Genomic DNA, 25472 nt, shown 5'->3' on the forward strand with positions numbered 1-25472 from the left:
TGAAGCCTGAACGACGCGCAGCTTGCTGAGTGAGAGCAGAGGTGGGGTGGGCACGGAATAGACAGAAACTCTGGATAGCTGCAGGGTGGCTGAGTGGAAAACCGTGTGGCTGGGGAAGGCGCTGGTGCACCAGGAGCACCCGACATTGTCCCCACGGTGTCCCCAAAAGATGACTGCATGGCCCAACCTGCAGCATCGCCAGCAACTTCCTGCACGAGAAGAACACTTCCCTCTCCACTGCAGTGGGGTGGGTCATGCCAACCAACTACAAGGAGAAGCGAAGACGCCGGCTCTGCCGCTGACCCTCGAGGGCTGACCTCAGCCTGGAATCGTGAGAGGACAAGGCAAGGACAGTCAGGGCGGGACGACAGGGGAGCATGGGGGCGGGGGGACAGTGTTAGGGCAGTGAAACTCCTCTGTACGATACTGGAACTGTGGCTTCAAATCATTAGACATCTGTCCACACTCACAGCATGAATCGCGATGTAAACTGAACACCTGATTGACAGCCGTGCGCTGAAACTGGCTCATCAATGACACACCTGTGTCACACCAGTTCAAGGCTTTAATGACAAGAGATGGGGGTGGGGGGGAAGGAGGGAGGGGGACAAGTGAACTTTTTGTACTTTCTATGCAATTCTTCAGTAAACCTACAACTGCTGTAAACAATAAAACCCACTTTTGTAAAAAACAAAAACACTGGCATGGAATAGAGCCAATTAGCAAGCAGAACACGTAAGAGCAGGGAGTGGCCTTCTGTTCTCAGCACTGAGACCAGGCAGTGACGGGGGAGCAGCACGACCACAGAAGACACAGACCAGGAGCAGCGTGCACAGCAGCCAGCGGCGACAAAGCCGAGCTTCACACTCGGCGACATCAGCTTTCTCCATCCCTCCTGTTAACTACACACGGACACGTAACGTCTCCCTCTGCTCCTTCCTAAATACCCTTTGAAGAAACCATGAGGAATTTTGAAAAGGCATAAACTTAAAAGGATAGCAGCAGTGAAAGAAACACAGTAGGCAAAGAAGAAAGAAATCTGGATGTAAAAAGTGGATGGAAGTAAGTATCTAACAGAGCCAAGGAAGGTGAAACCCAAGCCCACAGAGGGGAAAAGTGAGTAAGGAACAAACTCTCTGTGCCACGGAATCCAAGAAAGGCCAGGAACCAAACACACCGGCTTCCTCTGAAGAGCTGGCAGTGTGAGGGGAAGGCAAAGAAAACGGAGCGTGAATGGGGAAGTGTTTATGAAGAACAGTTAAGATTATCACAGCCACACTGGCCAGCAAAAACAGAGCGTGAACCACAGCCAACGCGAAATGCAGCCCTTTCAACACCTCAGTATAAACACTGCTAGTGACACATTTACATTCCCTCTCAACGCCCGTGTGCACTTCAGTCCTAAACGCACGTCTCAGCAGGGCAGCCACATGGGGCTGGTGACCATCAGACAGCTCACACCCGCCGAACCGGACAGCGCTCCAGAGAAGCGACTTTGAAGGCAGAAGACCCACGCAGGAAGCGGGGGGACGCACTGTGCTGAAACTGGCTGCAAGTCGCCATCCTGAAGCTGGCTTCCAGCCAACTGGGTTCTCCATCTCCCTGTGGCTCCAGGTGACGTCTACTGTTCTCCAGCCCCCGGTGACCATCGGATGACGGGAAATGTCTGTCTTGGACTCTTCAACCCAAGAAGAAATATCCACCGGCAGTGAGCACTGGTGCTTCTCCCCAGTGACATAAGAAGTAACGACTTGAACACCCCCAGTGACTCTGGATTGGAGCCCCTGGCTGACTCGACTGACCCACCCAGGACTCCTGATCTGCACCGAGTTCTCACACATGCACACACTGCCAGGGATGAGCAACTTCAGCAAAGTCTGACACAGAGGCGGTCCAAAAAACACAGAACAGAGCTAGGAGGACAAAGTCAGGGAACAGAAGGAACCAGTGATTATAATTAATGCTCTCAGGGCACGTAATGAGTACAATGCATCCACAAAGCAAAATGGGATGCTATGGGAAGAAATTAATAAAACAAAGAAACTGGAAGAAGAATTCAGAAAATAAATCATCAGTTTAGAAAGCTGAACATCCAAATAAAAGTCTAAAGCAGGAGAGATAAAATGTGAGGAAATTATCAAAAATATGTAATTAAATTTCTCAAGATAATCTTTGTCTTCAACTACAATGATAATTACCTAGGAAAATATGAGAGAACTTCAAAATGCTTATGGAAAAACTGAATTAAAAGACAAGTTTATTTTGGCACAAAATTATTTGAAATGTATCATATGAGACAGGTCTCCAAAAAATTCATGAAGAATGCATCTTATAAAAAAACTATGAATATAGTGTCAAATTGTTAAATCAACAACAGGAGTCACTGTGTACTTACGTCTCATGTGGGATCTGTCCTTAATGTGTTGTCCAATGTGAAGTGATGCTATAACTAGTACTGAAACAGTATTTTTACACTTTGTGTTTCTGTGTGGGTGCAAACTAATCAAATCTTTACTTAGTATATACTGAATTGATCTTCTGTATATAAAGATAATTGAAAATGAAAAAAAAAACCTGGTGTTATTCAATTTTTAAAAAATATCATGTAGAATCTCTGTCTTTAATGTGCTGTACACTGTTATTTAATGCTATAACTAGTACTCCAACAGTATTTTTCACTTTGTGTTGCTATGTGGGGGCAAACTGTTGAAATCTTTACTTAATATATACTAAACTGATCTTCTGTATATAAAGAGAATTGAAAATGAATCTTGATGTGAATGGAAGGGGAGAAGGAGAGGGGAGGGGAGGGTCTGGGTGGGAGGGAAGTTATGGGGAGGGGGCATTGTAATCCATAAGCTCTATTTTGGAAATTTATATTCATTAAATAAAAGTTAAAAAAAAAACTATGAATAGATTTTTAAAATCTTTTGCACCAAAATAAACTTACATTTTATTCTCCTTACATTTTATTTGTTGAAATACTCAGATAAAAAAGAACCACTCATATCAAGGTACACCGACCTGGTATTTTATATTATTAGAATTAAAGAGAGGGTCCACAATACTTCTAGAACAGAAAATAACATCACATATAAGCCCAGGAAATAAAAAAAAAGCCAAAATTCAAAGACAAGCTTCTGTAAAATAATATTTTAGGATTTACAGTAGCCGAACTATTGAAGAATGATAAGAAAACAGGATCTGTCAGCACTTTCAGATTTGAAATGTCTAAGAAAACTGCCTTAGTAAAGCACTAAGGTATATGCTCCACCCAAGGGAAGAAGTCCACAAGGATTCCCAGGAACAATGGTGGCCAATCTCACAGTGACCAGGCAGACGCAAGCTCAAACAGCAACGTGAAACCAAGGAGCTCAACAGAAAGGACCACGGGGAAAACGATGAAGAAAAAGGGAAGGCAAATTGGGCCGGCGCTGTGGCTTAGTGGGTAAAGCCGCTGCCTGCAGTGCTGGCATCCCATGTGGGCACTGGTTCAAGTCCCAGCTGCTCTACTTCTGATCCAGCTCTCTGCTATGGCCTGGGAAGGCAGTACAGGACGGCTCAAGTCATTGGGCCCCTGCACCCACATGCGAGACCCAGAAGAAGCTCCTGGCTCCTGGCTTTGGATCGGCGCAGCTCTGGCTGTTGCGGCCAATTTGGGAGTGAACCAGCGGATGGAAGACCACACGTCAGAAAGCTTTTTAGTTCAGCTGTTGCTTGGATTTTTGGCCCAGCTCCCACAACACAGCCATGTACCAGCTTCCCCACCCAGCTCTGCAGTGCTGGTCCCAGCTCCCCCAACTCCAGTTTGCTCCGCGGAGGACACACAGGGTCGTCCTGTCAGAGTGAATCCTTCCTTCTCGTGCATCACCTGAGCTCACTGTGTCTTGTGTTTGATCACAGCCAACCTTGCATCATGTACCGTTGTTCTGCTCCAACGAGATGCTGCCCAGACAGAAGGAGCGCCTGCTCCCACAGTCACTGCAGGCAGCACTGTCCCAGTGCCCAGGACCAAGGCCTGAGTGGGACCACAGTCTCATGGTCAATGTCTTAGGCCACCTCTCACACGAGACTCGTCACCTCTGACCACCACTGCTCCCACCAGTTGCCTCCTCACTCTCTGACCCACGGCCTCCTCACTCCCAAACCTGCCCTCTACCCTCCCTGGAAACTACTTTTCATCGTCTATGAAGTTACTTCTCCCTCTGTCTACCACTACGCTCCCTTCCCTTCCCTTGATCATTTCCATCAGTATCGATGACCACTACGTTCACCACCTCAATTAACACATCCATGTACACTTCTGGTTCAAAGTAACTTGAGACAAAGCTGTCCCTCTTACAACGAAGATGGTTTGCTCAATTAAGGATCCACAATACAGACTGCAGGGGGCCCTCTGTCTTTCCACTTCCTGACCCACTGTCAACTCCCGTTTCACCACTGCACTGGGTTCCGCTTTGCCCTCAGGGAAGGGTGGTGGAAGAACTCAGAATGTTCTCTGTCTATACACCGCCAGAGGGGGCGGGGGCTGAGAGGCACGGGCAGGGGCGGGAAAGAGGGAAGATCATTCACTGCAAAGCAGGAGACAAGTTCGAGAGGCTTCCTGTGACTGCGAAGAATAGAACAAGAAAGGGGCAGACAGAAAACACTGAGAAGTGTGGTGCTGCATGGGGCTTTGCCAGTGTAAGAGTCGGAAGGAAGGAGGGAGAGGAAGGACTGGAAGAAAACCGGAGACGTCTGTGTGCCCGGGTGGAATGTGTGTGTGTGTTTGTGTGGGGGGGGCAGTGGGAGGGCCCAGAGCACCCAGACTCAGAAGGAGCCCTAAGGACGCACGCACCCACAAACATCTGCCCCTGCTGTACAACACCAGGTACCTTGGCACATCTTGGAGCAGTCCTGCCACGGGCCGGACGGGTCCCACGTGAATGGCTCGCTCTTGTCCTCCAGAGGAACATTGAAGGAATAATGGACGTCGGGGTTGTATAGGTTACCCACACACAACACCTCAACAAAAATGCAGAGGGACACACAACTTAATCTCAAAGATACATTCTCAAGAGAACATTTAATAAACGCTGCATGTGTAACCAGTAAGGTTTACCAATATGATCAAAACTAAGTCCGTTTAACAACTGCTGAGAATTTACCTGCAAAACGAGCTCTTGTTCCAGCCGATCAGTGCCATTAAGTCTTTCAACGGAGCTGTTGGATCCACTGTACTCAAAAACAGCCCCTTGCACACTGATTTCTGTCTTGGCCATAGTCACAACGTAGTTCCCATTCAAGAGGAAATTCCCTTGACTATCAGATAATGCTGCAGAAGATCAGAATCACATGAAAGAGTACGATCAGTCACACCCTTGTGAAACTAAAGAATGGAACTGTAAATGAACATTATGGAAATAAACTTTATGCCCACACTGTAGTATCTACCTATAAACAGGGAACCGTGACTACACGAGCCAATGATACCGAACTTAAGTGCAGAAGCTCTAAACTCAACCACTGAACTAGCAAGAATCTGCACCCTAACAAAGCCGACGGGCCTGTCTTTCCTATTTCCATTTATATTTTCTTACAAAGTATACTGCTACTTTGTTGGTGAAGATTTCTAATTTTTTGTAAACACCATTTTAAAATTTTGTTATTTGTTGCTTTTCATTTTATTTGAAAGGCAGACAGACAGTGAGAGATTTTTCCATCCACTGGTTCACACCCCAAACGCCTACCAGAGCCTAGTCTGGGCCAGACCAACACCAAGGTGTCTCCCACATGGACAGAAGGGCCCCAGGGATTTGATCCGATATCTGCTGCCTCCGAGGGTACACATTAACAGGAAGTCAGACAGGAAGCGGAGTAGCTAAGACTGAAACCATTCACTCCAGGCCGGGATGTGGCGTCCCATGAAGCCACTTAACTGCTGCGCCACCTGCCCACTGCATTCCTAAGAGCGGGTAGCAACTGGTCCGTTTCCAGGAAGGTGCACACAGCAGCCCCGCCTTAGGTATCCCCATGGTTTCAGTTACTTGCAGCCAACTGCAGTGGTAAATTCCACAAATCAGCAATTGCTAAATTCTAAATTATACACCACGCAGAGTGGTATGACATCACCTTGCCCCTTCCAACTCTGCTCTGCCCAAGTTACAAATTACCCTGTGTCCAGTGTTTCTACCATGTCTACACCACCTGCCTGTGAGTCATTTAGTAGTAGGCTTGATTACCCAACTGACTACTAAGGAATTACAATGCTGTGTTCAGGCAACTCTTAACTTACTTTTATCACAGTAATTGTTAAAAAATAATTTTAACATAAAGGATAACAAATCATAATATTTACATTAGATTTTCTTCTGGAAATTTGTTTACACTATTGAGATGAAACTGATGTAACATAAAGTTAACCATTTTTATGTAGACATTAATAAGGCTATCATCTTCTCTTAAAGAAAGCCTGGGCCATTATGTGGTGCCAAATCTAATTCCTGAGACAAGGGCTTCCTCTGGATTCAGATTACAAATTGAAAGAATGGGCTGGAGCCGCGGCTCACTAGGCTAATCCTCCGCCTGTGGCGCCAGCAGCCCGGGTTCTAGTCCCGGGTTGGGGCACCAGGTTCTAGTCCCAGTTGCTCCTCTTCCAGTCCAGCTCTCTGCTGTCGCCCAGGAAGGCAGTGGACGATGGCCCATGTCCTTGGGCCCTGCACCTGCACAGGAGACCAGGAGGAAGCACCTGACTCCTGGCTTCAGTTTGGCGCAGCGCGTCGGCCATAGCAGCCACTTGGAGGGTGAACCAAGGGAAGGAAGACCTTTCTCTGTCTCTCTCTCTCTAACTCTGCATGTCAAAAAATAAAAAAAATAAAAAATAAAAAAAATTACAAGAATGAATTTTGTCCAGATCAGCTCTACAGCGCCCCCTACTCTAGCCTGGTGAATTACAGGACAGTCAACAAACTTGCTCAGAAAATCAGATCAGTCTGCAAAACTTTCTGTTCAAACTATCCAATAACATAAATCAAGTCTACACTCAAGAAACGTATCAGGTGATCTCTTAAAAATCTATATTTAAATGATTTTGTCACATGATGAAAATACTTGAGCAAATTCTTTAAAACATTTAACCCAAAGAGTTCTTTAATATTTTATAAAAAGAAGAGGTGTGGCCAGCGTTGTGGCATAGTGGGCCAAGCCTCTGCTTGCAGCGCTGGCATTCCACATGGGCATAAGTTCAAGTTCTGGCTGCTCCTCTTCCGATCCAGCTCTCTGTTATGGCCTGGGAAAACAGTAGAAGATGGCCCAAGTCCTTGGGCCCCTGCATCCACGCGAGAGACCCGGAAGAAGCTCCTGGCTTCAGAACGGCCCAGCTCCAGCCACTGTGGCCATTTGGGGAGTGAACCAGTGGATGGAAAACCCTTTCTGTCTCTCCCTCTGTATGCAACTGTACCTTTCAGAGAAATAAGTAAAACTTTTTTAAAAAACCATAATTTTATGGTAAATACACATGCAATTTTAACTTTTGGTTATCCAAAATAGACTTAGGGGAAAACACTGAAAACAAACTGAATTTTCGGAATTTCATTCAGTGTTTTCCTTGAGGCTACACTCCGCAGACCTCGGGAGCACGCGTGTCCAGGCTGGGACAATCCCGCCCAGTAGGAACTGAGACCGTGCCCACACGGGGACTGCTGCTGCCTGCCGGGATCTACATCAGCCACAGACCTGCTGAGCTGCACGCGACCCACGTATTACCCAGGTAATTGTCATCCTCTGCTTTTCCAGAATAGCTGTGCTGAAGGATTTCAACGTTTGTTGCTCCTGAGGGAATCTTCACGATCTCATTATAACCTGCAAGACAATTTCATACGTGTCAGGTTTCACAAAAAGAAGATGGCTTACAGGCTGCTACTGCTGAACGGTCAAAAAACAGGTCCAGCACAGTCAACTCAATTTCACTTTATCTTTTTAAAAATGATGTAGTGCTCATTCCACGTGAATCAACACCTTATACAAGTTACTGAGGACTGAGAAAAACTGTGTGATGTTAAAACCCACAGAGTTTGAGATTCTTAAAGTACAATGTTTCTTACATTTTCATTCTAAATTAGGTATGATGCTAGTATATTCACTCCTGAGAATCCTAATGCCTATTTGTTTTTAAACTTGACTCATATTTTTATATTTTATAATGGGAAATATAGAATTTCAAATGCTATTCACAAATCCAGGATATATCAAAATAATTGCTATGATATGTTCACATAGATGCAATGAACAGCAAAATATGGAAAAATTCAATTTCAGTGCTCAAAAATAATTTCTGTACAGTCTAGGCTGGAAATCCCTCTATATACCCCCAAAATTTGACATTAGTTTTAAGTCTACTAACTTGTTACGATAAAAGTAAAAAGTTTACTTGAGTGAAATTAAAGTAGTATTTCTATTTTATGAGACCAAATTCAGCATTACTGGCACTGCTTTAAGGGAGAAACAATGTAGCTAATATTTATTAGATAAAAAAAATGTTCTTGTGACACTAAAAACACCCATATTCCACAGTCGTTCAAATGCTCCCCAGTTTTTAAATATATAATTAATAATGCTACGGTGATATTATTTTGTTCTTTGATTTGAATTTTCCCCTATTTAATACATGAAAAAAAAAAAGAGCTGGGATTTTTCTCAGAGACTAACTTTGATAAATACTGGATGAGATTAAGGAATAGAAAATTGAAGATGGCTTAATTTCACCACCTGTCAGATCAGCTTGCATATTTTCAGAGCTCATTTTTTTCTCTGTAAGACATCACACGTGGTCTGATGATTCTGCGTACCACATACGCACACTGGCTGTGGTTCCCAATCACCAAGAAAAATTTTCATTTGCCTTTTCTTTACTATAAAATCTTCCCATCCACTACCTTCACTATTTCTTAGTGTGTGTGTGTGTGTGTATGTGTATTTTTTTTCCTAGAAAGCAAGTCTTGAAAAAGTGAGGCACTCCGGAGGACAAGATAGAGAAGACCACCAGGGGGCAGAATGTAACCAACACTATTAAGAGCTTGCAAATCACTTGAACACCTTTTTCAATTGCAAACCAATTAATTTGCAATACAATTTGTTGTGAGGTTAAGTGTTTGATCTTAATTTTGTATATGTTGCTTTATCCTGAAAACAAGTAGCTTGCAGTGAGAACTATGACAAAAGCATGCAGGACAGTTCAGGACAGAATGTTCAGGGCTCCCAGGAAACAATGAACAGTTGGAGAAGGAGTACGTCAGAGCCTGAAGCACAGGACGCATCTGTGTGCTCAGAGTGTTGACTGTGTGTTAGACGTATTCTGCTCTAATTGAAGTCACTTACACTAGCTCAATTCTTCCAACAACTGCAAACACAATTTAATGCTGTACAACAAGACTTTAAAAATGCATTTTTACTTTGCAGGAAAAGATTTAAGGGTATCTTCTTTTACTACAAAAAGAAAAATGCCTAGAAAACTTTCAGATGGGGGCCGGTGCTATGGTGTAGTGGGTAAAGCCACATCATGTGATGAAAATAATGGACAGCAGGTTTCCTGGGAAATGTGATAAATATACACGTTAGACCACTGAAAAATCAGTGGAAGAACTTCCTTAACCAAGGAACTGTTCACACACTATAGTCAAAAAGCTGTGGACTGACTCCTAAAACAAAACAAAACAACAACAACAAAAACACTGGGCACATTTAAGATTTGTTTTTATTTATTTGAAAGGCAGAGTTAGAGGAAGCCGGAGACAGAGAGAGAGAGGTCTTCCATCTGCTCTTTCACTCCCTAGATGGCCACAAAGGCCAGACCTATGCTGATCTGAAGCCAGGAGCCAGGAGCTTCTTCTGGGTCTCCCATGCAGGTGCAGGGGCCCAAGGACTTGGGCCACCCTCTGCTACTTTTATAGGCCATCGCAGAGAGCTGGTTTGGAAGTGGAGCAGCTGGGAACTGAGCCAGCACCCACATGGGATGCTAGCACTGCAGGCAGCAGCTTTACCTGCTATGCCACAGCACCGGGCCCCCTAATGTGTTTTTAAGGATCAGATTTATCTTGGAAAGGTGATTTCATGAATTCAAAGCTACTTGTGGTAGAATATTTACTTTATATTAGGTTTATCTTATTTATTTGAAAGCAATATAGAGAATGAGAAAGATCTTCCACCCGCTGGTTCACTTCCCAAATGGCTTTAACAGCCAGGGTTAGGCAAGACTAAAGCCAGAAGCCAGGAGCTTTTCTGGGTCTCCCATGTGGTTCAGGGGCACAAGCACTTGGGCCATCTTCCACTGCTTTCCTAAATCATTAGCAAGGAGCTGGACCAGAAGTGGAGCAGCCCGGACTCAAGCTGGTGCCGGCATGGGATGGCAGCACTGCAGGCAGGGGCTTTGCCCGCTACACCACAACACCAGCCCCAATACTTGCCTTGCCATACTTAGGGAATTTTTCATTAGCAGTCGTTTTGGATGAATGGTTCATAGTAGACAAAGCATTACAGCCACACCTCTTCATTACATATTTCACTACTATAGCAGAGTAGGGACAGGAGCAAGACAACACCTGAGTAAGGTGCTCCTCCCAATCGTCTCCCCTGGAGGCTCCAATCTGGACACCAAATCACATGGACAAGACCCCAGGAAGCCAGGTAAGCGACCACAGTACTGAGTGTTATACAATAATAAACCGAGACCCACTGAGACAGGCAGGACGGGAAGAGGTAGCTGTGCCACTCCTTCCTCAGCTCCAAATACCACGGTGCAGAGTGCTGCCTCACCAGCACCTTGAGGCAGGAAAGAGGAATTCAGTCCAGACCTCAGCCCTGAAATCCAGAACAAGCTCATCACAGTGAAACCCAATGCCCAGTGGGGCCCCAAAGCCTTGTCCCCAGGCAGACCAAGTCTCCAGATCCTGGTAACCAGCAATGTAACGGACTGACTCTACTACAATTCTACAACACAGCAAGACACCAGCCACTGGGAAACAGGGCAGGAAAGTGAGCTTAGGACTTCCACCTTGAAGTTCAGGGCTGGGCCTGCCGTGGTGAGACTCACCCTCGGGAAAGCCCGGAGGCCTCTATGCCAGGTCAGTGATGGTCTGCATGAGCACCAGGCAGAGCCCCACACCCCCAGAGGGACGGACTCATTTCATCTGCATCACTGCCTGCACACGGGCCTGGTGTGCACAAGGCCCAGTGCCTGTGAGACCCAGCTGTGCCCCGGCTTACTGTCAGCCTGGGTGGCCGAGGAACTGCCTCTACCACACCTTCCCTGACCTCGGGAGAAAGCAAGGAAGAAGACTTCAACCGCAGAGAAGAAAAAGAAAGCAAGCCCAGGGTTTTGCCTTGAAGCCCAATGCCAGTCTTGTCATGGTGAGACCCAGCACCAAGCAGAGCTCCGAGGCCCATGTCCTCAGGCTGGACTTGCACACAGAACCTCCGGGTGTGCTGGAGCATCAGACAGAGAGCTGGGAGGAGACTACTGGCCTCTGTCACCACCATCTCCCCAGGTGCCTGGTGCACCGCCCCCAGACTGTGCAGGGCTTTGTGGCTGCAAAACTCAGACGTACCCACTTAGTATCAACCTGAGAAACACCGCCATCTCCCAGCCTGGGGCGGACAGCAAGAAGCAAGACTTGAGTCACTGTAAAGGAGGGCATGAAAGTGGGTACACTGCTTTGTCTTATAACACACTGCTAGGCTGGCAAAGTCCAACACTCTGCAGATCCAACAGTCCTGCCTCCAGACCAATGCTAGCACACAGTCTCTGAACCTGCCCCATTTGCCTCAGCAGCAAGCAACTCATGTCCGTGTGAGTCTCAGCGCGCCGGTCTCAGTGGGCTTGGGCTCTGGGTATGGACCGAGCATTGCAGTGCTGGCATCCGTGACACTGCCCCCGCACTCCTCCACTAATCCCAGGAAGCACAACACAAAGGACAGTAATTGCTTGGGGGAACAAAAGGGAGGTGGATGCCAAGACTCTGGACCAGGGCCGCTCCCTCCACAGTGAGTCAAAAAGCCAGGCAGATTCTACAGTACCTGACCATGGGCTAGTGACTGGACAAGTCACCTGGGTCTACCCAGGCCCAAGGAAGAGGCTGGCACAGATGGGCCACCCCTTTCCAGAGACTTCCTCAGTTCCATATGCACAACACAGAGACTGCACATTTGGGACAAACCTGGGATGGGGTACCCTCTGGTGCTTAAACAGCAACAACACACCAATGGGAGACTCAGAATATCTCAACTTCAGGCACCACCTAAGTGATGAAACAGCACAAGTGTCCACAGACTCAGAGAAAAAGAGCTGAATGCTTAGAATTTCTCAGATGACAGCCAGATAAGAAGCCTGGCAAAAATCTCCAAAATACAGATGACATCGTATGCCAGCCAGCATCGAGATCTCATCTATGGAACAAAACTGGGGGAGAAATTGGCCAAATAGCAACTGACATGTGCAAATTCTCAGATAAAGAATTCAAGATAGTTGTTTCTAAGGAGACCCAATGAGCTTCAAGAACACACAGAGAAATGGTGTAACACCCAGCAGAGAGTCTTAACAGAGAGGAAAGCATTAAAAAAAAGAAAAAATTCAAGTTCTTGAGCTGAAGAGTACACATTTGAAATGCACAGAAGGCTTAATAGCAGGAAAAAATGAAACACAAGAATCAGTGAGCCCCAAGACAGGCTACTGGAAAACACACAGAAGGAGGATAAAAGAGGAAAATGAAGAGGAATGAGGGAATCCCGTAAGAACTTGGGGAGAGCATTTAAAAGCACCAATCTGAATTACTGGGGCCCACAGGAATTTCAGAAGGCTAAACAGATAAAAAGCACACTCAAAAACACAATAATGTAAAACTTTCCATGTCTAGTGCAAGATACAACTATCTAGTACGGGAAGGGGCAAAGTCACCTGTCAGATTCCCCTCAAACAACTCTATCCCAAGACATACGACAAGTAAGTTCTCCAAGGTCAATGACAGAGAAAATATACTCAAAGCTGCAAGAGGAAAGAACATGTAACGCTGTCCCTATTAGCCTGACCTCAGATTACTTGGGAGAAACCTCACAGGCCAGGAGACAGTAGGAAGAGACTCTCACAGCACTTTGGGGGAAAACAAACAGGCAAACAACAACAAAAAACCCTGCTAATCACAAGTGCCATTTCAGAAAGCTATCCTTTAGATATGAAAGGACAGATGAAGACATTATCAGACAAAAGCAGAGTCAGTTTATCTCCACCCAACCCAAGCTACAAAACTGCTAAATGGAGTTCTTCAAACTCAAAGATGCTCGTGAATAAGAAGACACCAGAAGGCACAAAGTCAATGGCAGGAGCCAGTGCTGTGGCACAGCAGATAAAGCCACGGCCTGCAATGCCCGTATCCCATATGGGTGCCAGTTTGAGTCCCGGCTGCTCTACCTCCGATCCAGCTCTCTCTTGATGCTGCTGGTTAAGCAGGGGAAGGTGGCCCAAGTGGGAGACCTGGAAGAAGCTTCTGGCTTTGGTCTGGCCCAGCTCTGGCTCTTGCAGCCATATGGGGAGTGGAGCAGCAGACAGAAGACCCTTCTGTCCCTTCCTCTCTCTCTAATTCTGTCTTTCCAATAAATAAATATTTTTTAAAAATCAGTGATAAAAGTAACCATACGAACAGAATGCTCTAAAACTATAAGCTCACAATGCTCCCGTTTTGTAAATGTGGTGTGTAAACCACTCATGTTTAGTATGAAGACTAAACTCTTAAATAATTAAACATAATAACCATATTTGTATGTACAGATAGGCAATGCATAAATATACAAAATGGGACACGAAAAACTCAAAATACGTGAAGAAGTACAAGCATAGGTTTTTGTTAGAATCTTTCATTACTTTTTTATTCCTTTTCCCATCTTTATAATCAATATTAAGATGCTATCATGTCAAAATAGCTTTTTATAAACAGAACACTTTTTGTAAGCTTCATGGTAACAAAACAAAAATCTCAAATAAACATATTTTAGAGAATAAGCAGAAAAAGGCCAAGAAGTACAATAAGAGAAAATGGCAGTCATAAGACTTTATCAATAATGACCTTCAATACACAGAATTAAATTCTCCAATGCAAAGACCTAGAGTGACTGAATGGGTAAATTAAGTCAGAGAGAGACCAAGCCATACACACAGAGCTTACCATAGTGAGCCCTGTTGAAAACCCCGGACATCGTCTTGCAAGAAGAGCCGTCCCCACCACACACGCCACACTTGTCTTTCCTGGTCTTGGAGTTCAACACATGGTCACAGCCGGCTTGCTTCAAAACACAATGGTTGCATCATTATAAAAATGATACATTATAAGCATGGTGCTTTGAACAACATTCTCTTCAAAAATAGTCTTTCAACTCACAAGAGACTCCACACAACAGGATTTTTTTTAGCATAGCTACTGATCTTGGTGTACAGTAGTATTTTCATACATCTGTTCACATGGCCCGAGAAGCTGCACTGTTTACAGTGCTATCTACCTGCTTCCTGAATCAAAGTCACATGGAGTGACATTTAAAAAGACAAGTTCCCAGATTTTCTGATTTAAAATCCTTGGAAATAAAACGCAATAATCTTCATTATAAAACTAATAGTGACACATATACTCACTATAATTCAAAAACTACTCTTTAGAGAAATATAATCCAAAGAGATTAAAGTATGATTTAAGTGACATGTCACTATATTCCCAAAAGCTATCTTGCAGGATTTTTTTTTAACTCATGACTTAAGAACTCTGGGAATGGGGCTGGTGCTATGGCATAGCAGGTAAAGCTGCCGCCTGCAGTGTGGGCATCCCATATGGCATCAGTTCAAGACATGGTTGCTCCACTTCCAATCCATCTCTTTGCTATGGCTGGGAAAGCTGCAGAAGATGGCCCAAGTCCTTGGGCCCCTGCACCTGGTGGGAGACCTGGAGGAAACTCCTGGCTCCTGGCTTCAGATCGGCACAGCTCTGGCCATTGCGAACAACTGGGGAGTGAACCAGTGGATGGAGGACCTCTCTCTCTGCCTCTCCTTCTCTCTCTGTGTAACTCTTTCAAGTAAATAAATAAATCTTGAAGAAAAAAAAAACTCTGCGAATAAACCTAGTTTCAGAGAAATACTTAAAAGAAATTCCTTTCTTCGAAATTAACACTCAACATAACACAATGTTTATTAAACTGAATGAATGAATGAACGAACAGTAAACGGTTTGTTGCAAGGACTTGAAAATACAAGTGCAGCTCCTGTGTACAGCTCCTACTCCTTCAGAACAGTCTTCTAAATTTAGTGATCACAAAACTTCCCAAGCCTCATGTATTCTTTTCACACAAAGACAATACCTCCAAAATGAACTGTATGTTCAGAAAACCTGCATCATGTGTTTTCATTTTCATGTGACTTTAGGCTGTTAATTTGAATAAAACTTGATTTTTCAAGCCACTTGGTAACCTTGGCAACCCTGCTTGAGAATGCAAGGAATTCCCAGTGGGAATTGTATTAAGTGTCTTTGACCATCTGTCTCATGCGCTCTTTGGTTGTAACACCTTACTCACCTAGGTAACTGGTATACATACATGGTGACAGAAGATAAAACTGACCCTACCAACTTCCATTTAAACAACAGAATGGGTTCTTAAAATTATTCCACTCTCCTAACTCTCAAACTTTCTACCCCTTCTCAAGATTTTCAGGCTTATGCTTTAATTCAGGTTCTCACCCATTCTCTCCGGAATCCTGCTCAATGGCCCATCTTGTTGTAGTGCAGGGCATTCTGAAGGCTCTAATAGGCAAACAAGAGCCCGTTTCTCCCTTGACTTCAAATCCTTCTTTGGGTCTCCAAGGAGTTCAAGTCCGTATAACCACCCCCGCTAGTCCGTCACTCCAGCTCTGCCCCACCCCCCGCCCCGAGTCCTCACCTCACTACAATCTACTCCTCTGTGACACTTAACAGAAACCTCAAACCCTCCGTGAAGGCTTCTCTGCACCACTTAGAACTCCCTCCATGTTACCCCACAGGCGGCCACAAAGCACCACGTTCCCATCGCTCACACTCCCATCTCCCACCCTGGAATCAGGAGCTCCGTCCTGTCCTGCTGTCCTGGTGACCAGAATAGCGTCTGACATCCAACAGTTACTCAATCATATGACCAGATATAATGAATTCTTAGGGATGGACATTCAGAATAGAAGCTGGGGCCAGCGTTGTAGCATAGCGGGAAAAACCACCGCTTGCAATGTTGGTTCCCATAAGGGTGCTGGTTCATGTCCTAGCTGCTCCACTTCCAATCCAGCTCCCTGTCAACAGCCTGGGAAAAGCAGTGGAAGATGCCACCTACAAAGGAGATCTGGATCAAATTCCTGGCCTGGCCCGGTGCTGGCCACCATGGCCATCTGGAGAGTGAACCAGTAGATGGAAGTCAGTTCTCTCTCTCTCTCTCTCTCTCTATCTCTCTCTCTGTAACTCTTTCCAAATAAACAGATAAATCTTTTTAAAAACAAAACAAAACAGGAGACAGAGGGCTGGAGAGAGGAGAGAGGGAAGGAGTAGGTCCATGGCTCTAACACACGAGGCAATGTCAGCACAAAGGTCCGGTCTGATGCAGCAAAAGCACTCGACAACCCCACATTTCCTATCTATAAAAAAGCTGACTTAATCTTTCTCTTGGTTATGGGCTCTACAGGCAAAAAAAAAAAAATCAGCAAACGTATCCCAGTGCTTCATGGTGGGGCAGATTCCCTCGTCAGAAAGTCCTGACCGTTCGCCTGTAGGACTCTGTATCCAAGCCTGCTTCCTTGTTCAGAAGCGCGTATTTGGAAGCCATCATAGCAACACTTGGATGGAGAAACAGAAGGCAAACACTGTTCCGAAAGCTGCTGTAAGTGTCACAGAAGCTGGGGTGGCTTACCCGACACGTGCCTTGCACGCAGATGTCGCTGGTGTCAGCCCCGCACGGAGTGCCGTCGGTAACCCTGTCCTTGAGCTGGTAGAAGCGGGTGGTCCCGGCGACGCGGCAGTAGAGCTTACAGCGATCCTTCATGGCAACTGCAGAAACAGCCAAAGCCAAAGGCTTGGTGTGCAGTGAGAAAGCCCTAAGTTCGCAGTCTCAAAAGCCTTCAGGCCAAAGAAGTTACTTACTCCCACTGTACTTGGGCAGCCACCTCACGTTAGAGGGGACACCATTGATGTTCAAATGTTTACCATCAAAATCAGAGCACTGCTTCTCGCGGAAGTCTTCCTTGCCTTTTGGACAGGAATCAGTGTTACATGACCGAAATTTCATCTTGCGGCCCACACAGTACTTTCCTCCGTTTCTTGGCCTAGTCAAATTCATCGGTGCAAAGTGCATCAGTACCGTGCAATCTCCACAGGGTCTCCTACAGTGGCTTCATCCTCTCTCAGGATCTGCACAACCACTGCTGTCTCACGTGCTTGATCTAGCAGAAGTGTGTAACAGGGGTTCGCAGCCATCTTACGGTTAGCACCCCATAAAGGTGTCCACCATAGGTGGACACTGAGGCCTCAGGGGCAGAGGGGTATCTTACTCCCAACTGCATTAAGAACCTAAGCATGGGGATTTGCTTCAGAAACTCCAAAAGAGGGTCTGCTCATTTTTCCAGGGCAGGAGGACCAGCTGTAGCCAAAGATGATATCATGTTAAATAAAAAGGAATTATATATGCATCTTGGTCACATCTACTTTACTTGTCACTCAGCTCAAGGAATTTCATGCGATCAATTACTGTCCATCTCAGTTTCAATTTCTGTTAGACAACGGAACTCTTCAGAAATTTTAGAATACAGAAACTACTAGTACAATGGAGCTATTCTAAAATTCAAATCAACTGAAATTTTATTCAAAGTAGTACATCACTTTTCTGCACTAAAAATACTTCCAGAGTCTTTTCACTATTAGTATATAATGTTAGCAACTAACACATGGAACATAAAATTTATTTCATGGTCTATAAAAGTTCTTTTAAATAGTTTGATGAGGGTATGTAATGCTTTAGTATTTGTTCAGCTAAAGACAGTGATGCATGAGAAGCAAAGGAAGCAAATACGACAAAGGAAAATTACACAGAACAGTAAAAAACATTTTAACGAAATCACGTATCCTATCCATGAGGGCAGAAACATAGGTGTAAGGAGAAGCGCCCTTTCATCAGGAACACGGTCAACACGAAAATATCACTATGCATTGTCATTCATATTTGCAAAAAATGCTCATTTATAGTAAATCAGAAAGAAAAAAAAGTAAGAAAATTGTTCTGTCTCAATTCATATTTATAAAGTTTAACGTATTTATGGTTTTTGTATTCTTCTGTTTGGGCCTGACTCTGCCAAGAGAGAGCCTAAAATATTCCAGAAGTTTTCTGCATCCCAGAAGCTACAGAATGATCTCAGGGTTGGAAGTGAATGACAGAGTGGTGTTTACTTTCAGGTGCCTTGAGATAACCTTAATCTGCAGTGACATAAAAAGACATACTCGGGACGGATAACTTCAATCTACAGTGACATAAAAAGACATACTCGGGACGATTACAGAGCCTGCTTGTGATTTTGATGCCACCTCCACATGTTCTTGAACAAGAACTGTAGGGGCCCCAGGAGCCCCAGTCACCATCCACGGGACGCATCTCCATCTCTTTGTTTACACACACGCCATGATAGCAATGCTAGAAAAACAACAAATGCACAAAGAAATGACTCTTGAGTATTCAACTAGAACATCATGAATGTAAGAAAAGCTTATAAACACCAGAACAGATGATAAACGATTTAAGGAAAACGGATATTAATTCCAAAATGTGATCATATTTGATATCACTCTATGGATATTGCCTGTCTACTGAGAAACTGTTAGATGTGCAGAATGGAACAAGGACATAAATATTTCTTCTTATCTTTAAGACCGTCCCATTTTGCGGAAAGAAAATTTAAGCAGCAAAATGTAAAATTATATTTTCTAAAAATTTATTTCTTTGACAAGCAGAGTGACAAAGAGGTCTTGCATCTGCTGGTTCACTTCCCAAATGGCTGCTACGGCCAAGGCTGGGCCAGGCCAAAGCCAGGAGGTCTCTCACATGGGTAACAGGAGCCCAAGCACCTGGGCCATCACCTGCTGCCTCCCCAGGCCCATTAGCAGGGAGCCGGATCAGAAGTGGATGTGGAATGCTGGCACAGCAAACGGTGGCTTAAGCTGATGTTCTGCAATACCAGCCCCTGCTTCCAGTTTTCAATCGCAAGCCATCTTGTCATCTCCCATGCTTTTAGAGTCTCCAATGATGACCTCATTTCTTGATTTCATGTAAGAAACATAACAGGAAACTTAGAGAAGAATGTTCCCACAATTTCCTATCACCCTCTGTGTCCAACCCAATAGCACCTACACCCAGATGCTCAGAAGGGCTCACCACGATGTCATACAAACTGATTTACAACTAAAAGTACTGAACAAAGAGACTCTCTTTTAAGATAGTCATGAGATATAATTTTGTGTTAAGGCAAAATCATAGATATTTGTTTAAACTATTACTTCAATAAAAGATCCATTTAATACTGAAAATAGTTAATTTACAGGAGTTCACAATCTTGTATTTAAAAAAGAAAATTCGGAAGCCTGCATTGCAGTGCGAGGGATTCAGCCACTGCTGTTTTGATTCCCAGCTGCTCCACTTCCAACCCGGATGCTTGCTAATGCACCTGGGAAAGCAGAAGATGGCCCAAGTGCTTGGCCCTGTGCACCCATGTGGGAGACCCGGACGAAGCTCCTGGCTCCTATATTTGACTTGGACCAGCCCTGGTCATCATAGCCATTTGGAGAATGAACCAGTAGATGGAAGATCTTTCTATGTTTGTGTTTGAGTGTGTGTGTATGTCTATAACTCTGCTTTTCAAATAAATATTTAAGAAAACTTTCCATTCACCCTGATGCACACGTTGCTGCTCCAAACAACACCTCTGCTTTTCATCTGCACTGGCTTTATAGTCGCAGAATTCCATCACATTTACCTTGAACCCCAAGGATCCATGCTGACCACACAGACTCAATGGGGAAATAGTCAAGGGGCCAATTAGCACATGAAATGCCACTCAAGTAAATCAAACAGGTACATATAAGCTCAAACCACAATGAGACTCATTTTATTCTGACTGAAGTGGCTTAAATGTTTTGAAAGAACTAACAGTACCCAGAGTCGGCAAGGACCTGAGCGCGAGTGGAGCCTTCGCAAGCTGCTGCGGGCAGCCTACATCGGCGGGAAATCGCCTGTCGGTTTCTTGTGAAATTAAACACTTGCACCAGGACCCAGCAAGTCGACCGCAGAACACGCACACAGGTCTGTAAGTAGACCTGCTTATGGGTGTTCACGGCAGCTTCCTCCATGATAGCCAAAACCCAGGAGAGGCCCCAGCGTCCAGTGACAGAACGGAGAAACAAACTCTGTTGCACCACAGGACGAACGCGGTGCTGAAGCGCTGAGCAGCGTGGACACAGCTCAAACACCTGGCGTTGGCCCAAGGAAGTCTGATTCATCCCAACAAGGGGGTGCACTGCACCATCCCATGCACAAAGATCAAGGCACAGAGTCAAGGCAGACAGGAACAGGAGCAGGCGCTGACAGCAGAGGGCAGGGACTGTCTGGAAGCCGACAGCACTGAAGGCTTCGGATTGACAGAAATGCTTTGATGCTGCCTGGGCTGCCTGACACTCTACCAAACTGTACCCAGAAGTCTCCGCACTGCACCACACACCTCAGTTTCAAAAGCAAAACTCATGCTCACACGTGAGCTGACTTAGGCCACTCAGAAAGCTGGCTACAAACGGGATTTTTTTTTTCTTTTTTTTGGTATTTGTAAACACAACAATCACTATTCTGGCCGCAGATCTTGAGGCTCAGGTTGGGATCAGGTGACCCTCTCAGAGTACAGTTCTTCAGCCCAGCACGTCCAGACAGCTGCCTTCTGGCTCTTGGCAGGTGCTCACTGGCTCCCAGGTGCCTGGCCCCAGAAAGCTGGCTACTAACACTGCTCCCAGGAATTGAGGGAAACAAGGGCAATGTGCTTTTTTTTTTCTTTTTAAAGATTTTTATTTATTTATTTGACAGATAGAGTTATAGAAAGTGAAAGAGAGAGACAGAAACAAAGGTCCTCCTTCCATTGGTTCACCCCTCAAATGGCCACTATGGCCAGTGCTATGCTGATCTGAAGCCAGGAGCCAGGTGCTTTTCCTGGTCTCCCATGGGGTGCAGGGCCCAAGCACTTGGGCCATCCTCCACTGCACTCCCGGGCCATAGCAGAGAGCTGGCCTGGAAGAGGAGCAACCGGGACAGGATCCGGCGCCCATATGGGATGCTGGTGCCGCAGGTGGAGGATTAACCAAGTGAGCCATGGCACTGGCCTGGCAATGTGCTTTTAACAGTTCTTATCCACCAAATCACTTCAAATGAATGCTCAAATTTTGAAATGTACTGCTTGCTGAAAAGGCCCATGAGAACTTTGAGCATAAAATCTCCAAGAGGTGAGCAATGGACACTTTAGCCATGCCAGAAACTGCTGACATTCCAAACAGAAGCCCCTGCCCAGTCGTCTGTGACCCGAGAGAAAGACAAGGAAGCCATGGTTGGTAACAGCATGGGTTCAGCTACTGAACTGTGATTTCAATTAGTTTCAGCTGCGTCTAAAGTGAGTCGTGAGCACGTGGCGTGCACTGGCCCACTGCTAAGGAAGCTGCCTCTTGCACTGGGGAGCTCCTGGGAGGTGCAGACGGAGCTCAGCACACACCACCTGGCCTCCGTGTCACAGGCAGCACAGTGAGCCTCTGCCCTCCACAGCGTAGGGTCTGGCTGACACAAGCTCACCGTGGACGTCAGAAGGTCAAGACGTGCTACGGCACGCAGGTTACTCCAGTGCTAGAATGGACTTTCAATCAATGAAAACCTATACATGTCTGAAGAAGCCACATAAAACTTTGTCATACTGAACCCAATTTTGTCGGGAAGCTCCCTTGAATCTGGGAGATTTGCTGAACTGTTAGGGTCATGTCGTCAGTACTCAATTTTAATAACCAGTCTGTGATATACTCAAAGTACACCTGTATCTGTGTAACTGTTTATATAATTACATGGAAGTTCAATATTCACATGCGGTTCACAATGTACTGCATCCAACAAGCATGACGGCAGATAAGGTACAGAACGCAGAGATGCAGAGCGGTCACATCCCGGCACACCTCTCCGTACGAGACTCACCCTCTGAGAACACCTACCATGCCAGTGCCGCAGGCCGTCCCGTCCGCTAGCGGCATGTGGTGAGTGCGGCAGCCCTTGTGAACGCCTTCTGTGCCCGTGCACCACAGCCGCCGGCACTGTTTCTGCAGAGAAGCAATGGGCAGGGAGCACGAGTGAGGGTCACACACACACATCAGGGCCCCTCCCACGCCGACTCCTAGGTTGGTCCAAACACTCCCTGCATCAGAGCCCCTCCTACACTCACTCCTAAGATGGTCCACATACCTCCCTGCATCAGGGTCCCTCCCACGCTGGCTCCTAGGTTGGTCCAAACACTCCCTGCGTCAGGGCCCCTCCAACGCTCACTCCTAAGATGGTCCACACACCTCCCTGCATCAGGGCCCCTCCTACGCTCACTCCTAAGATGGTCCACACACCTCCCTGCGTCAGGGCCCCTCCCACGCTGGCTCCTAGGTTGGTCCACACACCTCCCTGCATCAGAGCCCCTCCTACACTCACTCCTAAGATGGTCCACACACCTCCCTGCGTCAGGGCCCCTCCTACACTGGCTCCTAGGTTGGTCCACACACCTCCCTGCGTCAGGGCCCCTCCCACGCTGGCTCCTAGGTTGGTCCACACACCTCCCTGCGTCAGGGCCCCTCCCACGCTGGCTCCTAGGTTGGTCCATGCACTCCCTGCTCTCATGGCAACAGCTAGAGACCGTCGGCCAAAATCTTTCCTAAGTAAGTTTCTGTCATGGAGTTTCCTCTGGACCCCTAAACACACTACACTTACCTCTACATTTTTAAAAGATTTTTATTCATACACAGAACAATGGGAGAAATGAGTCAGAGTGGAAATATTCAAACTTACGTGAGAAATTTTTTCTAAAGGACATTTTATGGCTAAATATCCACAGGGGGTGCCTCAAGGCCCCTTTGATGCCATGGCAGAATGTATGAATAATGCACACAGAAATATTTTAAGGCCCACTGAAGCTTGTATTTTGTGAATATAATGCATACTTTCAACTTCTGAACAAGGAATTCCAAAGCTTTCACAAGAAACCGAAGTCCAGAGGGGCACAGCAGCTATACCCACGAGAATTGGGCACAGCAGCTATACCCACGAGAATTGGTCACAGCAGCTATACCCACGAGAATTGGTCACAGCAGCTATACCCACGAGAATTCCGTTCGTTTTCAGAATTTAAACTCAAAGTGTTTTTAGTGTCTAAACCAGGTTGGAAAGAAATGTATCTCTTGGAATCAAGTAGTAAGGTCAAACTCCCCTCCACCCACTGGCGGTGGAGTTTAAAGGTTTGCTAAAATTAAAATGGCTGATGACAACCAAAGGCTCTGGGAACAATACCCACCATGTGACACACACGTGCAAGTCTCTGCACTTCCTGTTAAGTGACTTCATTCATTCACTCAGCGTTCAGTAGATGTGTATCTGAGGGTCCCCACCGTGTGGCAGGCTAGGCGGCCCCGGGGATACACATGCATTTGCAAGTGCCCAGAAGGGCCCACGCCTTGCAAGGCAGGAATGAGTTTGGTAGAGGAATGCAGATCAGGAAAGAACTACGCTGCTTGCAAAAACAAGGCCTGAGTCACCAGAGCAGGGGCACACTGGGTCAACTCCAAACCCGACATCTACCCCCCGATAACGCAACAATGACAGACCCAGTGTGTGTCAGGACCAGCTACTGCAATGGAAATCAAACATATCTAATCCACGGAAAAGTCCCCAAATAAATTATAAAGTAACAGATTAAAGAAAATGAAGCAAAATGCCCTAAACATTGTTCCTTTTGGTCCAAACCTACGTAAAAGAAAATATACTCCAATGGATTTCTGAGGCCTTTGGAACAACTCAGGATCAAACACCTACATTTTCTCAACACATGCCCCAAAATGTCGTTTGAAAATCCACACTCTGAATATTTTCAATCTTCAAATGCTAGAATCTTGGTGTGGCTGATGCACGGGAGAAGTCTTCACAGGAACGTCTGGGGCCAACAGGGCCCCACGCACCCGACACAGGAAGCACTAAGCTTTCATTTCCCTTTGGTTTAACCCCTTACTGTCAAACACCAGAGTTTTCAAAGACTGGAACACTGTTTCCGTTCACCTGTTCAAGAGAACAAACGTACATTTGGAAATCCATTCTAACATCAGCTGAACGGCAGGAATTTTTCTTACCATGTAGGGACACACTTGTGAGCCAGGACCAAACATGAGTTCACACTGCTTGTTCACATCGTACAGGGATCCAGGAAGTTCTGAAAACAGCTCATAGGTCCTTCCACTTGGTTTGTCCAGAATGCACTCGCCGTGGCCAGTGCTGGGCCCAGGACAGAAGACAAAATGTGAACTCTCAGGGATGCACTGCAGTACAGCCTCTTCATCACACTGCCTGTAGTTCTGACTTCACAAACGAGCATTTCCTCATAAGTTAAAAACCAGCTCAGAACAGCAGCAGCACAGCAAGTCCTTGTGTGCAATGACAGCCACGGCTGACCGAGCACTCAGAGTTGTACGTGTGCTCCATCCCCATTGGACTCAAAGGTGGCAACCAAACAACAAGAGCAGTCCTGACTCACAAACGTGCACTCACGGGAACGCTGTCTATCAGGCACACGCTCCTATCACACTTCGGGTTTACATCTGCAACATGATGTCCCACCTATCAGAATGCTTTCAAAGTAACCATGCATTTCCAAGACTTCGGAGAAGGTGTGTTTCCAGTCTGAACAAGAGCAGAATTTAACAAAGCTTCGTGCAGGCCCCTCCGGGAGGGAGCGTGCACAGAGCTGAGAGCACTGTTTTGATTTTGGGGAGCTTAAGTGTGGTTCCCCTGCTTTCCAGGAAGCGCGGCTGTGGATACGCTCTTTATTCTCCCTGAGCCCACGTCTCTGAGTGTGGTGTCTGTCTTGCAACTTTCTATCAGAATACACGATAACCTAAGGGACTTGGAGAGCGGTACAGGCACGGGCCTTGTCTGTCATGCCACGTCCCGCCGACAGAGAACACTGAGAACGTTCAGCTGTCCCAACCAAGCACTAATGTTCTTCTGTTCCTCTACAGCAACTCAAAGCAGTTATTCTATAGGGTGGAAATCTCTGCTGGCGAAGACGCACTGATTTTTCAATGAAATGCACATGTAACTTCTAAAATTTCCAACGAAGAGAAGCAGAGTATTATTCCCTCACATGTATA

General features: G+C 45.9%; 1 protein-coding gene across 1 annotated transcript in view; it reads right to left on the minus strand.

The window, feature by feature from the left end:
* Positions 1–25472, minus strand: part of ADAMTS20 (ADAM metallopeptidase with thrombospondin type 1 motif 20) — a 162481-nt gene that overhangs the window by 75915 nt on the left and 61094 nt on the right. The window contains exons 10-18 of the mRNA XM_062195093.1: positions 24456–24597; positions 22290–22394; positions 18554–18699; positions 17160–17341; positions 16930–17066; positions 14187–14304; positions 7744–7839; positions 5148–5314; positions 4875–5004 (exon numbers count right to left, since the gene is read on the minus strand). Coding sequence (XP_062051077.1) covers positions 4875–5004; positions 5148–5314; positions 7744–7839; positions 14187–14304; positions 16930–17066; positions 17160–17341; positions 18554–18699; positions 22290–22394; positions 24456–24597 — 1223 coding nt within the window. The remainder of the gene's footprint in view (positions 1–4874; positions 5005–5147; positions 5315–7743; positions 7840–14186; positions 14305–16929; positions 17067–17159; positions 17342–18553; positions 18700–22289; positions 22395–24455; positions 24598–25472) is intronic.

This window comes from Lepus europaeus, chromosome 6, assembly GCF_033115175.1.
Source record: "Lepus europaeus isolate LE1 chromosome 6, mLepTim1.pri, whole genome shotgun sequence".
In the NCBI taxonomy this organism is placed as follows: domain Eukaryota; kingdom Metazoa; phylum Chordata; class Mammalia; order Lagomorpha; family Leporidae; genus Lepus; species Lepus europaeus.